Source organism: Leucoraja erinacea, chromosome 1 (genome assembly GCF_028641065.1).
Source record: "Leucoraja erinacea ecotype New England chromosome 1, Leri_hhj_1, whole genome shotgun sequence".
NCBI lineage: Eukaryota > Metazoa > Chordata > Chondrichthyes > Rajiformes > Rajidae > Leucoraja > Leucoraja erinaceus.
The window spans coordinates 167,634,664-167,649,733 of NC_073377.1; the positions used below are offsets into that span (position 1 = coordinate 167,634,664).

At 41.6% G+C, this 15,070-nt stretch overlaps 1 protein-coding gene across 2 annotated transcripts in view; it reads left to right on the plus strand.

The window, feature by feature from the left end:
* Positions 1–2,937: 2,937 nt before the first annotated feature.
* ints10 (integrator complex subunit 10) overlaps positions 2,938–15,070 on the plus strand; it is a 39,523-nt gene continuing 27,390 nt past the window's right edge. The window contains exons 1-5 of one of the 2 annotated variants that reach the window (XM_055647703.1): positions 2,938–3,136; positions 8,518–8,585; positions 9,326–9,429; positions 11,183–11,322; positions 14,166–14,247. In XM_055647703.1, the coding sequence (XP_055503678.1) occupies positions 3,008–3,136; positions 8,518–8,585; positions 9,326–9,429; positions 11,183–11,322; positions 14,166–14,247 (523 nt within the window). In that variant the 5' untranslated portion in view covers positions 2,938–3,007. The remainder of the gene's footprint in view (positions 3,137–8,517; positions 8,586–9,325; positions 9,430–11,182; positions 11,323–14,165; positions 14,248–15,070) is intronic. The other variant, XM_055647712.1, reaches the window with a different exon arrangement.

Consider the following 15,070-nt stretch of genomic DNA (forward strand, 5'->3'; position numbering starts at 1 on the left):
GAAGTTGGCCGCGGGCCGGCAGTGATGGCTTCTTCTTCCCCCGGGTCCCCCACGAGGGATCCCGGGCTGTAGACGCCGCGCCAGCTGGAACCGGCAGCCCCGGGCCAGCGAAACGGAGTGCTCCCCTCCAGCGAGGGCTCACCCGCTCCACAACGAGAGTCCACGCTGCACCTGCCGCTGAAGCCCCGGGCGTGTCTCCGGGAAAGGCCGCGCCGATCCTTGATGTTAGGCCACGGGGGAGGCAACCTGAAAAAACTCGCCTCTCCATGGAGGAGGCGACCAAAGCGGTTTCCCCCTTACCCCCCCACACCACCCCCCACACAAACACACAAAGGAACATTAAATACATATTTTAAAACATACTAAAAAATAAAAAAAGTTGAAAAAACTGACGCGCTGCTGACATGGCTGCTGCCAGAGCAGCGCCCCCTACAGCTACAGTGTATTGAGCAACAGGAAAACAAACAGGACCTTTCTCCATGTTTAACATCCTATTCCTGCGTAAAAATGATGAAAGCGCAAAGGCAAAAGGCTTATGCACAGTTCTGATCACCACACTGCAGGTGGGATGTGATAACATGAGAAAACGTACAGAATAAATTCACCAGGATATTGCCTGGGTAGGAGAGCTTTATTTATAAGGAGAGATTGTTTAGGTTAGATTTATTTTCATTAGAATGTAAGAGGCTGCAGAGTGACTTTTTAGAGGTTGATGGGTGTAGAGTCTTTTTCCTAAGGTGGGGGAATCTAAGCTTAGAGCGCATCCATTTAAGGCAAGACAAGAAATGTTTAAAGAAGAGCTGAGGGGCACGTTTTACATACAGGGTGCTGGTTTAGTTTAAAATAGAGATTCAGTGCGGAAACAGACCTTTTGGCCCACCGGGTCTGCGTCGAACAGCGATCCCCGCACATTAACACTATCCTACACCCACTAGAGAAATTTTTTACATTTACCAAGCCAATTAACCTTTGGAGTACGTCTTTGGAGTGTGGGAGGAAACCGAAGATCTCGGAGAAAACTCACGCAGATCACGGGGAGAACGTACAAACTCCGTACAGACAACACCCATAGTCAGGATTGAATCCTGGTCTCTGGCGCTGCATTCACTCTAAGGCTGCAACTCTACCGCTGTGCCACCGTGATAATGAAGAAAGAAGCAGATACAATTACAATGCTTAAAGCATTTGAATTGGTAATTTAATAGGTAAAGAGAAGAGGGATATAGGCTTAATGCAGGAATGGGTGGAGCGCAGACAGACATCACGGTAGTTATGGATGTGTTTCCATGGCTGTACAATGTTTTGACGCTTGTCATTCTAGCAATAGTGCCAAGTTATTGTGCAATGTCATTATCTTTCTACTCTCCATGCTGGTAGAAACATTAACAGAAAATCCAGTCCACGTCATCATAAGAGGGCAGGTGCATGATGTCAATATTTCAAAGGTCAGTTGTGGCAAAAAAAAGTCAATTTTGGATAAATTATTGAATTGAGATAACATCCAAACTCTCAACCAAAAACAAGGAAATAATTTGAGACATGAGAAACTGCAGATGTGGAATGTTGAGTAAAACAGCCGAAAAGGTAGCTTCTCTGGAAAATCGCAGACATGATTTTTAAAATCTCAAAATGTTGTACATTGCTAGAAAATGGCCATAACCTTTTTAACCATAACCTTCGCTCCATAGATGCTGCTGCACCCGCTGAGTTTCTCCAACATTTTTGTGTACCTGCATAACTTTTTTAATACTGAAGATATTTGGGCCACCCGGGGCGGCGACTGCGGGTGCTCGGAAGGCCCCGACCACGGATGAACACGGAGGGGAGGCTGGCTGGACTATGGTGCCATCCTCACCTTGGTGCCATTTATGTTATGTTGTGTCGTGGACTTTCTGTGTTTGTGCTTTTTTTTAAATTCAATTTCAATTTTATTTTTAATATGTTTTATTATTTATTTTTTTTTTATTTTTTTTTATTTTTTTTTTTTATGATACTGCCTGTAAGGGAAATTCATTTCGTTGTCTCAAATTGAGACAATGACAATAAATTTGAATACAATACAATACGATATGAAGTGAATTAGGAGTCAAATTTAACCTATTTTTGTGCTTTATCTGATGGGATAAATTGCAGACTTGATTTTTTTAAATCTCAAAATGTTGTAACATTGCTATTCTATGTTCTAAGAGGGAGTTAGATGTGGCCCTTGTGGCTAAGGGGATCAGGGGGTATGGAGAGAAGGCAGGTACAGGATACTGAGTTGGATGATCAGCCATGATCATATTGAATGGCGGTGCAGGCTCGAAGGGCCGAATGGCCTACTCCTGCACCTAATTTCTATGTTTCTATGTTATGTTTCTATGTCATGTGCTGTTGTTGACCAAGATGTGGTGACCACTTCTTTCTTGAAAATTGATGCAGATCTTCTGGTGAGAGCTCGCAACAAAAAGCCTCGGTGACAATAAACGAAAAACTGTCAATCTCACTGTACCTGTGAAATGTAAGTGTTTGATCCATGCGAGGATTAAAGTTGCGGATGATGAGGATGATGTCTGGAGCAAGGGAGAGGTCCCTGGTGAAACTCAAGAGCCTCCATCCCTTGATGGTTCATGTGTGTGTGTGTGTGTGTGTGTGTGTGTTCCAGCCGCCGCGACACAGCGACCCCCAGCGGCGGGGGCGGGTCGATGCCGGGTCGATGCCAGGCGTCCGTTGGTCGCGCGCCGCCACCGCCACCAGGCGCGAGCCGTTTGAATGAGTGGTCTGGAGTCACGCGGCGTCTGTGTGGGGGAGGAGCAGGGAACGGGTGACGTTTTGTGGGCGGGGCAATTGAAGGATCCTTGGTCTCGACCCCGAAGTTACTCCAGCACTTTGCGTTTTTCGCCTGCATCTGCATCTGCAGTTCCTTCCCTGCACAGTTTGACTGTGAGTGCGCAGGCCCAGTGGAGCGGAGCGGGTGTGTGCGCGTGCGCACTGGGCCAGCCAGCCGCGGCCACACCGGCTTCCTGCGATGGCGGCGCAGATAGACTGTGAATTTCTAGTGAAGAAAGCTCGGGATTTAGTCACGGACGATCCTTGGGCCGCCAAAGCCTGGCTAATTACCGCCAGAACCCTGTACCCTACTGACTTCGGGATTCAGGTCGGTGTGAGTGAGGCGAGAGGCGGCGTGGCCTCTTGTGTGAGCCCAGGTGTAAAGGCACTGGGGGGGGGGATGGGGATGGGACATCTCTTAGGAACATAGACAATAGGTGCAGGAGTAGAGGCCATCCGCCCTTCGAGCCTGCACCATTCGCCATTCAATATGATCATGGCTGATCATCCAACTCAGTATCCCATACCTGCCTTCTCTCCATACCCCCTGATCCCTTTCGCCACAAGGGCCACATCTAACTGGAGAGATAAGTTTTTTTTTGGCCTTCCATCACAGCTATGTGATGGATGTTTATGTAAAATGTAATTATGTTGTGTCTGGGGTCTATTTGTGTGTAATGTATGGCTGCAGAAACGGCATTTCGTTTGGACCTCCAGGGGTCCAAATGACAATTAAATTGACTCTTGACTCTCTCTTAACTCCCTCTTAAATATAGCCAATGAACTGTGTGGCCTCAACTACCTTCTATGGCAGAGAATTCCACAGATTCACCACTCTCTATGTGAAAAATGTTTTCCTCATCGCGGTCCTAAAATACTTCCCCCTTATCCTTAAACTGTAAACTTTATCTGTTTTGTAGTAAATGCCTACTATTTTTCTGTGTGCTTGAGCAAAGCAAGAATTTCATAGTCCTATACAGGGACACATGACAATAAACTCACTTGAACTGTGACCCCTTGTTCTGGACTTCCCCAACATCGGTAACAATCTTCCTGCATCTAGCCTGTCCAACCCCTTAAGAATTTTGTGAGTTTCTATAAATCCCCCCTCAATCTTCTAATCATGGGGAACATTCATTGTCACCATTCACACCCTTTACTGCCCCCCAGGCTGTCTGCTATTTTTACACAAGATGAGCTAGCTACGCCTTATTTAATAATTTGCCGAGCATTTTCTGAGAAGTCCATATGGCTCTCTAATGCACATCTCTCTTCCTGTGATTTACATGGTTCTTCATTTCTTGGTCCTCCAAAATATTCCAAATTGAATTTAAACTGGAGGTGGTGGAGGGAGGACCAAGAAAGGATTTTTGGGAAGAAAGAGCTACCTTAAATTTAGTTGCATCTGTTTGGGCAACTGTGGTAGGGATACATGTTTAATTTATTGTCACATGTATTGAGGTACAGTAAAAAGCCTTGTTTTCATGCTATACACAAATAAATCAGACATACCATGCATAGAAGTAAACGGTTCAAACTCAAGTTCATTAGAGCAAAGGGGAAGAGCGTAGAATATAGTTCTCAGCATTATAGTGCATTTGAGCGCATTAGTTCTTAAGACAAAGTCCAATGTCCTCCTTGGAGTAAAAGTGAATTGAACAGACACACAGCTTATGGAGAAACCGTTCAGAAGCTTGATAACAGTGGGGAAGCAGTTGTTCCTGAGTCTGGCTGTACGCGCTTTCAAGTTTCTGTACTTTCTGCTGGACAGGAACAGGGAGAAAGGAATGACAGGAGTCTGATTATGTTGGCTGCTTTTCTGAAGCAACATGAAGTGTAGATGGAGGAAGTGATGGAAAGTCAGGTCTGCGTGATGGACTGGGCTACAACTCTGCAATTTCTTATGGTCTTGGGCAGAGCCATTCTCAAACCAAGCTGTGATGCAACCTGATAGTATTCCATATATGGTGCATCTGTAGAAGTTTGTAAGAGTTACTGGAGAGATGCTAAATAGTCAGCAACCCTGTAAAATGGCAGCTCTGCAAATGTATGCAGCAGTTTGCATCACATATGTCAACCAGACATTAGTGTAAGAAGGAACTGCAGATGCTGGTTTAAATCGAAGATAGACACAAAATGCTGGAGTAACTCAGCGGGACAGGCGCTGGTTGTCTGAAGAAGGGTTTTGACCCAAAATGTCACCCATTCCTTCTCTCCAGAGATGCTGCCTGAGCTAATCTGGCATTTTGTGTATAATTTGTGTAGGAACGGTACAGCAAGTATTGCTAACATTGTGAGTGAAATAACTCATTATTCATAACTTCCAACAGCAATGAAACAAAACCAAAAAATGCTGAAAATACCAGCAAGCGAGGCAGCATCTGTGGAAAGAGAGACAGTTAATGTTTCAGTTCAGGGCCTCTTTATCAGAATAGACAATAGGTGCAGGAGTAGGGCAATCGGCACTTCGAGCCAGCACCGCCATTCAATGTGATCATGGGTGATTATCCCCAATCAGTTCCTGCCTTCTCCCCATAGCCCCTGACTCTGCTATTTTTAACAGCCCTATCTAGTTCTCTCTTGAAAGCATCTAGAGAACCCGCCTCCACCGCCCTCTGAGGCAGAGAATTCCACAGACTCACCACTCTCTGTGAGAAAAAGTGTTTCCTCCTCTCCGTTCTAAATGGTTTACTCCTTATTCTTAAACTGTGGCCCCTGGTTTTGGACTCCCCCAACATCGGAAACATGTTTCCTGCCTCTAGCGTGTCCAAACCCTTAACAGTCTTATATGTTTCAATGAGATACCCTCTCATCCTTCTAAACTCCAGAGTGTACAAGCCCAGCTGCTCCATTCTCTCAGCATATGACAGTCCCGCCATCCCGGGAATTAACCTTGTAAACCTACGCTGCCCTCAATAGCAAGAATGTCCTTCCTCAAATTAGGGGACCAAAACTGCACACAATACTCCAGGTGTGGTCTCACTAGGGCTCTGTACAACTGCAGAAGGACCTCTTTGCTCCTATATTCGATTCCTCTGGTTATAAAGGCCAACATGCCATTCGCTTTCTTCACTGCCTGCTGTACCTGCATGCTTACTTTCATAGACTAATGTACAAGGACCCCCCAGATCCCGTTGTACTTCCCCTTTTCCCAACTTGACGCCATTTAGATAGTAATCTGCCTTCCTGTTTTTGCTACCAAAGTGGATAACCACATATATCCGCATTAAACTTCATCTGCCATGTATCTGCCCACTCCCCCAACCTGTCCAAGTCACCTTGCATTCTCATAGCATCCTCCTCACAGTTCACACTGCCACCCAGCTTTGTGTCACCTGCAAATTTGCTAATGTTACTTTGAATCCCTTCATCCAAATCATTGATGTATATTGTAAATCGCTGTGGTCCCAGCACCGAGCCTTGTGGTACCCCACTAGTCACTGCCTTCCATTCTGAAAGGGACCCGTTAATCTCTACTCTTTGTTTCCTGTCTGCCAACCACTTCTCTATCCATGTCAGCACTCTACCCCCAATACCATGTGCCCTAATTTTGCCCACTAATCTCCTCTGTGGGACCATATCAAATGCTTTCTGAAAGTCCAGGTACACTACATCCACTGGCTGTCCATTTTCCTAGTTACATCTTCAAAAAATTCCAGAAGATTGGCCAAGCATGATTTCCCCTTCGTAAATCTTTACGTTTAGTTATTGTCACGTGCACTGAGGTTCAGTGAGTCAATGGAAAGACTGTATATGATTACAATTCTTCTTCTTGCATATGGTGTGCACAGCCTAAAGTTGTAGGACAACTTGTTCTATTTGATCTTTTTTGATTGTGCACGCCAAGTTGATTGCATTCGCTGAAACTGGGCGGACCATGTGAAGGTTGTCCCACCCCATGATTACAATTAAGATGCCAACAGTGCATGGATAAAGGGTACAACATTTAGTGCAAGATAAAGTCCAATGGAAGATAGTTCAAAGGTCTCCAGTGTAATAGATGGGAGGTCAGGACTGCACTCTAGCTGATGACAGGATTGTGCAGTTGCCTTATTACAGCTGGGAAGAAATTGTCCCTGAATCTGGAAGTATGCATTTTCAAACCTATTCATCTTACGTGAAGGGAGGGGGAGAAGAGGGAGTGACTGTGCTGAGACTGGTCCTTGATTATGCTGGTGGCCTTGCCAAGGCAACATGAAATGTAGATGGAGTCAATGGAAGGGAGGTTGGTTGTGTGATGGTCTGGGCTACGTCCAAACTCGCTGCAATTTCTTGTTATCTTGGATGGAGGTGTTCCCGAACCATATTTCTTGCGGTCTTGAATGGAGCTGTTCCCAAATGTACACCCTTCACATTTTATTCAAACTACAAATCAGCTAATGAGTTTATATGTTTAAAAGTTATATAAAAGTAATAAAGCATGAGAGCTAAAGATTTTAAGCTTCACTGGATTTTGATAAATAGATCTTTAGTTTCCAAATCCAGCCATACAACTTCTCTATTTTGTTTTGTGGAATATTGTATGCTGTATTTGTATTTTTGTTTTATAGAATATTTCACCCATCTGAATTGATATAAATCCAGTCTATGTTTGCGAGCAAAGCACTGTCAAATTCCTTGTATGTTTACATACATGGCCAATAAAATGTTATTCTGATTCTGATTAAATCATCGAAATAAAGTTTCCTTGCTTATTCCTTGGGCGTCTGAAATTTGTGAATTCTCAAACCAAAATGTTAATTTTTAAAACTAAATTTGAAATCTTAGTCCTAATATTTTGCATAGAAAATATAAATTTCATGGTGTTCTGATTAGTTAATTTGTGATTAAGAAGGAACTGCAGATGCTGGAAAATGGCTCAGCGGGTGCAGCAGCAGCATCTAAGGAGCGAAGGAAATAGCCAATGTTTCGGGCTGAAACGTTGCCTATTTCCTTCGTTCCATAGCTGCTGCTGAACCCGCTGAGTTTCTCCAGCATTTTTGTCTACCTTAGTTAATTTGTGAGATTAATAGCCAAAATTAAGGCCACAAAGACATTTTTATTCTGCAATTGGCTTGACTAGATAATTATAATAGTTGATTTATTTGCAACATTTGACCCATCAAGTCTGTACCAATTATCAAGCACTCATTCACAGTAATCTTACACAAATCCCATTTTATTTTCTCCACATTACTATCAGCTATGACCAGTTACTTTCACTCACCCACACATTTGGCCAATTAACCTACCAACTCATCTTTGGGATGCAGGAGAAATCTCATTCAGTCATGGGGGGAAAGTGCAGGCTCCACACGGCCCTATGCCTTTGTGGTTCCCAGTCTAAACATGAAAGTTGACCAATATTTTAACTCGAGAGTATATTCTGTTGAGATATTAGTTATTGTGTCATACGCTCAAAAGTCAAGAGTGTTTTATTCTCAATTGGCCTGAGATGGAACAATAAAATTCTTACTTGCAGCAGCATAACAGCCCAACATTGTACTCAGTTGGCTTTTGTTGATAGTGGTCCTAGAACCAGCTTGAGATATCTTTAATACATTAATAGTGCCATATAAACTAATTGTTGCTGATTATAAAATGTTACTTATTTATCACAAAAACTGTGTGGTTAAAGATGAATAAAACTGAATTGATAAGTTTGTGCCTGCAGGGCTTGGAATAGTTTATTGATGTAATTTTCAATTTTTTAATAATTTTTGATTTTAGTACGAAATGTATATGATTGAACGGAATGCTGAGAGAACGGCTTCAGCTGGAAGAATCCTTTATGACATGTACGTAATATGTAGCCACATTCCATATTTGGATCTCATAAAGTTTTTTGTAATAGAATTGGACAGTATTTTGAAAGATGATAAAATTACCTTACAAGTGACAGAAATGGAAATTATTAACAGAATTCTGGGATTATGTAAAATTCCTGCAAGCTTTTGAATAGATGAAAATTTCAGCTAAGGTGTTGAGTTGCAAGATTGTTTAGGATTTGAATATAACACGTTATACATCAGGAATCCAGCGCGTTTGAAACCTCATTAGAAGATTTTTCAGACTACCAATTGTTATTTTGTTAATACTCCAATACACTTTAATTAACTTTTTAAAACGATGTTACACAATGACAGTTCAGCGAACCTGGTAAATTTCAAAGGAAAGAAACAAATTGCTGGAGGAAGTCACTGGGTCAGGTGTGGGGGGAAATGGACAGATGGCATTTTGGGTTGGGACCCTTCTTCAGACTGGTCCATTTTCCTCTGCAGATGCTTTGTTTTTTGTTCAAGACCCTAGCACCTGTAGTCTCTTGTGTCTCAAGTTTCAAAAGAGCAGGTCCATCAGAACCAGGTGAGTTTAAAAGGTGGCCAGCAAATTAAAAGAAATGGGGGAAGCTGTATGAGTGGAAGAGACCTGCTGAGTAGTCAGGGAGCTTGGAGACCAGGGATTTTGCGAATAGGCAGGCAATGCAGGAAAGAGGTGGGTGAATGTTTGTAAATAAATAAATGCATTATTCTTGTTACAGGTTTGTAAATTTTCCTGATCAACCAATGGTTTGGAGAGAAATAAGTGTTATTACAGCAGCACTGCGTAATGATGCTCAGGACAAGCAGACACAGTTTTTACGAGGTAAAAATATACTTTTATGTCAATGTATCATGTTCATCAAATGGATTTAAACCAACTAACTATCTGAGATAATTTAAGATAAAATTTGTCAACAGTTATTTAAAACAATATTCTGGAGATGGGAGAAAGGATAGGAGAGTACCTAGCAACCATGTATGAGGGGAGGAGAAATTGGAAGATGGAAGGCTATTCTTGTTGATTGCTAACATTTTGTTTTGCAAATGAAGGAAGCTTGGCTGTACATTTGGCACCCTATTTTTTAAATTTCAAAATTCAAATTGATTTAAATTTACAAAATAAAGGATAAGAATTTGTCTTTACAATTTTTGAATAGTTCAAATATCTCATTATTCATCTCATTACAACATAATGTACATTGTTATATTTCTGAATAGTAAATTAGTGAATACAGATGCTCCTCGACTTACGATGCGGCGACATACGATATTTCAATTTTACAATGGTGCAAAAGCGATACACATTCAGTAGAAACTGCACTTGGAATTTTGAATTTTGATCTTTTCCCGGGCTAACAATATGCAGTACGATACTCTGTCGTGATGCTGGTCAACGGCAACGAGCCGCAGCTCCCAGTCAACCACGCGATCACTAGTGTAAACAACCGATAGCACAGCCAGCAAGATGCCGCGTCTCTGCCTGCTTGCTGGATGCCGCCAACAACAAGACGCGCTCGGTGACGGTGGGCCGACTGGCTCCTTCTTGCGCAGCTGCACTGGCTGGGGCTGCGGCTGAGCCGGCTGTTGTTATGCCAATATCTTCTCTACTGCTAAAGTGTCACTGCTTTTGTAAAGTTGCCTTTGAAAAGCCAACTTATTGAAAGGATCTTATGATCTCTAATTCAGCTGACTCTGATTTCAAAAATGCCTAACATTATCTGAAAATTTATTTGTGATTAATTTTCTATTGGTGACATTTAAATGTTGCATGGTGTCATTGCATATGTGAAACAATAGAATCATCGGAAACATGATTAGACCATCTAATCGCTGAAACCCACTCATTTAGATTAATTTACAACATGGCTGCCCTGTACCTAACTCTATTCACCCATCTTTGGTTTATGTCCTTTGTTCCTTGCCATTACATATCTGTCTGCAGGTTAGAATTGTCTTACTAACAAGAGTTTAGTTTTTTATAATCTTTTGTGCGATCTTTGAATTCGTTTTCCCAGAAAAGGGAGCAAAAATACTTTTTAGTATTCACATTCCCTTCGACAAGGGTCATGAAAAGGTTTTCTTAGACCAAGCAGAGCCCAATTCGAATTGATGGGCACGGAATAAATTCCTGTGCCATGTTTAATGTGGTGCAGAGAAATTCAGCAAGCATTCCCATGCCTTAGCTTGGCATCAGAATGGCCCAGATGCTGGATGATAATATATTGACGTGAATTACCAATGATGCACAGATAAAACATGCAGCAAACGCTGGTGACCCTGGTTTTGCAGGAGGATCATTGAACCAAAACGTTAACAGTATTTTTTCCATACTGATGGTGTGGGGCCTAATGTGCTTTTCCAACATTTTCAATTTTTGTTTTTGATTTCCAGGCTGTGCAGTTTTTTGACTTTATGTACAAATTAAGTATAGAAATGACATATACATTATCTGAAATAGCAGTTTCACCTAAATGTGAATATTTCATAAGATATGGAAGTAAAAATAATATACTGAACTTTTTAGAATAACTTTATGTAAATTGCAAATTTAGAGTCTATATTACATTATGTTTCAGGTCTGTTTGAGACTCTTCCAGGTCGAATACAATGTGAAATGCTCCTCAAAGCCACAGAGCAATGCTTCAACACATTGGAAAGGGCAGAGATGTTGCTGCTTCTTTTGAGACGCTTCCCAGAGTCTGTGGTACAGCATGGAGTATGTGTATTCATACAATATTGATTTAGTTATTATACTATTGTAACCATGGCTGATATGATGTACAGGCACTCCCTGACTTGCGTAACAGGCGAGTTACGTAAACTAGCACTTGCATAAATAATTAAAAATAGGTGGTCCCGTTTCTTGAATGACCTGTGTTATTGCAACAGGAGGATGGTGAGGGTTTCCCGTCCCGCTCATAGATATAAAATGGTCACCCGGGCTTACTGCTCTTCCAACAATGCTGGGAAGGTGAACGAGTGAGGTGGTGGAGACCAGCTCCTGGCTGACTTGCAGACATTTTCCACAAAGAGCGCTTCTTCACCAGCTGCCACATATTTTGGTTGATGCAGCTGTCAATGTGGCTCACGTTGTAGCCCCTGATCAACAGTTTCCTTCAGGCCGCCACCACCTGCAGGATGAGCAGGGTCACTGTGAGACTCCCTCCCCTCTCACCAGCTGCCGGTTCATCATGTCGGCTGTCACTTTGTCCGCTTTGTTGCTTCCCCCTCCAACGCCATCTCCTCCAAATCCCGTCACTTTGTCTACTCTGCTGCCTTCTCCTCTCCCTTCTCCCCTGGAGTCGCTGACATCAAGGTGGGAGGCGTCTTTGGGGAGAAGGAAGAGGGGGCAACACGAGGGGGGAGCGGTGGAGTGGATAAAGTGATGGCCGACAGGATGAAGTGGCAGCTGGTGAGAGCGAAGGGAGCCCCACAGTGGTCGAGTGCGTCCTGTTGGTGACGGTGGTCTGAAGAAAGCGCTGTTGGCCAGGGGTTACCACATGACCCACAACAACGTCTGCATCAACCGGATGGTGCGGCAGCTGGAGTAGAAGGGCTCGCTGTTACAGACCAGCGACATTGACGTCAATTTTTTAAGGCGAAACAACATAATGAAGCAACTCAGCAGACAGAATCAGTCTGAAGGAGGGTCCGTCCCCCGCCCCCACGAAACGTAATCTATCCATGATCTCCAGAGATGCTGCCTGACCTGTTGAGTTACGCCAGGACTTTGTGTCGTATTTTTGCATTAACCAAGATCTGCATTACTTTCTTTCAATGCAGTTTTAAGGTGATTTTGACGTGTAATAGTTAATGGAATGTAACCATTTTGTAAGTCAGGGAGTGCCTATATTATGTTTCAGCAATTGCTATTGGGTTACTTATGATGTGTAATTTTAAAATGTACATTGTCTTTTCTCTTGCTCTTGCATGAATTTATTTTGTGAAACATATTATCGTTAGTAGGACACTTGAACTGAATTAGTAACAAGGAACTACTGATGCTGGTTTACAATAAAAGACATAACGTGCTGGACTAACTCAGTGGGTCAGGCATTGGAGAGCATGGATGGGCGATATTTCGGGTTGGGATCCTTCTACTGATGTCTGAAAAAGGGTCCTGACCCAAAATGTTACCTACCTCCAGAGACGTTGCCTGACCCGCTGAGTTACTCCAGTACTTTATGTCTTTACTTGAACTGAATTACTATTCTATTATTCTAAAACTTGCTCCTTAACGTGGGTGACTGGCTTTGGAGGTGAAATTAGTTTGGTGAGGAAGAACATACATTTAGGTAACCACCCCTGGGCTAGAACTTTGTTAGATATAAAAGGGGTAGAAAATACATTTTATGCCAAAAGGAGAATCATCTCATTTTGTGATTAAGGAGAGGATTTTATGGTTTGTGCAGAGATGAAGAAGACAAAATTGATATTTACTAACATCGGTTTAAGCACTCAGAAGCCATTGAAATTGATGACTCCTGGCTCCAATACAATTCATTAGTTTAGTTTAGTTTTAAGGTGTTGACTTTTCATTTTGATCATACATTATTTAGAATTCTATGACTCCACATTGGTAGTTCCATTTTCAGTTTTTGTTATTCAAGTCTGTTTTAATTGGCCTTGGTAACTTTTTGTAACATTTTTGACACATATATTTATCTTGTAGCTTTCAGTTGTTCTTTCAAATGAATGAATAACTTATTTTGTAGTATAACTTTAAGGTCCTCAATACTGTCCTACCAATCCTAAATAACAAAAATATGTGCCCCCACGGATATTATACCTTCCCTGTCCACATTATAATAATTGTATTAATGTTATTTGCATTCCTTTCATCAACCCTCACCAGGATCCAGTATTGGCTATTCCCTTGCTGCTTCAGCATTGGGATATTGCAAAATTTAATGTTTTTTTTAGTATAGTGGATTCAATGAAAAAATATACTGACAAATCAATGTTGCATAAGTGCTCTATGATTGAACCGCTGATCTTATTAGAGAATAAAAGGAAGCTTTGTGTGGGATAGATAAGGAGATAAGCATAGTGGTAGGAAATTAGTTAAGGATGCTGATGCTGCAAGCCGATCAACACAAAATGAATGATAGCTTGGGTCAGGTTGTGGGACTGGAAAGTATTGAGTTGGTAAAGGAGGTTGAACGTAAGATTGAACTGGATATTAAGGAGGGGAGGGGGAGCAGGCTATCTTTAGCGTGATAAAAGGTGCTTGGAAATCAATTAAAATATAAGTAATGAGGTGATGAAAGGCATTTGTGTAGGACAAGTTTTTGGACATGTCAGATTGAAAGGTTGAACTAATATACTTTTCAAACAATGTTTTAAAATTGAGCCTCCATTGCAACACAAACAATGTTTTACATTTTATTTCAGGATTGATGTCAGAAACTACTAACCACACAATGATTATTTGGTGGAATAATCTCATAGGATGGATTTTTAGGATTGACAAATTATTATCTATTAGACTAGAGAATGATGGGAATCATGATAAAACATTAATGGAAGGATAAAGTCTGCTGCTTTTTCATGAATTAGGTCAGCCTTGGTGAAACTTTCTTGGAAGCTGAAAACATGGATGATCAAGATTCACCTGTCAACTGTTTTAGAAAGTTATTTGGTAAGAATCATTCATACCACAATCTGAAAAAATTACAACTGTTTTAGAAAGTTATTTGGTAAGAATCATTCATACCACAATCTGAAAAAATTACAATAACAATGCAGTTTACTTTACCTGATTTGGAACCTCCCAGCCATTCATTATGACCCATTTTAGTCACGTGTGTGACCAAACAGAGGAAAAATTGTGGAATACATCTAATTCTGAAAGCATTACCGGTACATTGTTTTGTGCTGTATATATGATTCATATTTTATTTCAGTTTATCAAGTGAAATTTTAGGATCAGAGGTCAAATAGGGCGGGTCACGTGTGTGACACAACACGGAAGCATTTTACAAACTATGTGAATTTTTAAAAAGCTAGAGTGTTCATATCTTTAGCAGACATGCGTTATAGTTCTGTAGGTAGGAACATAGCAATGAATAAGATTAATCAGCACATTTAATTTTTTTAATGTATCACTTAGTGATGATATCTGGTCACGTGTGTGGCGTTTTGGTTCACTTTCCAAAGAATGGGATGGTCCTGTCATGTAGTGAAGTAAGATCTGTCCATCTAGATTGGGTGTGAGATGAATAATTACCTGTAACTCTAGCATTGTGTAGTTTCCTCATTCCAGCAACTGCAGTTTCCTTGTGTATTCATTTCACTTTATTGCCAGCTTGTTCGTGTTAATGAAACTTAAACAGCAGTTGCTGGCTTCAAGAGATCAAAGTAGAAAAAATAGAATGGCATTTACAAGAAAGTTGCCAGGACTCAAGAGCCTGAACTATAGACAGAGTATGGGCAGGCTATGACTTTATTCAGAGTGCAGGAGG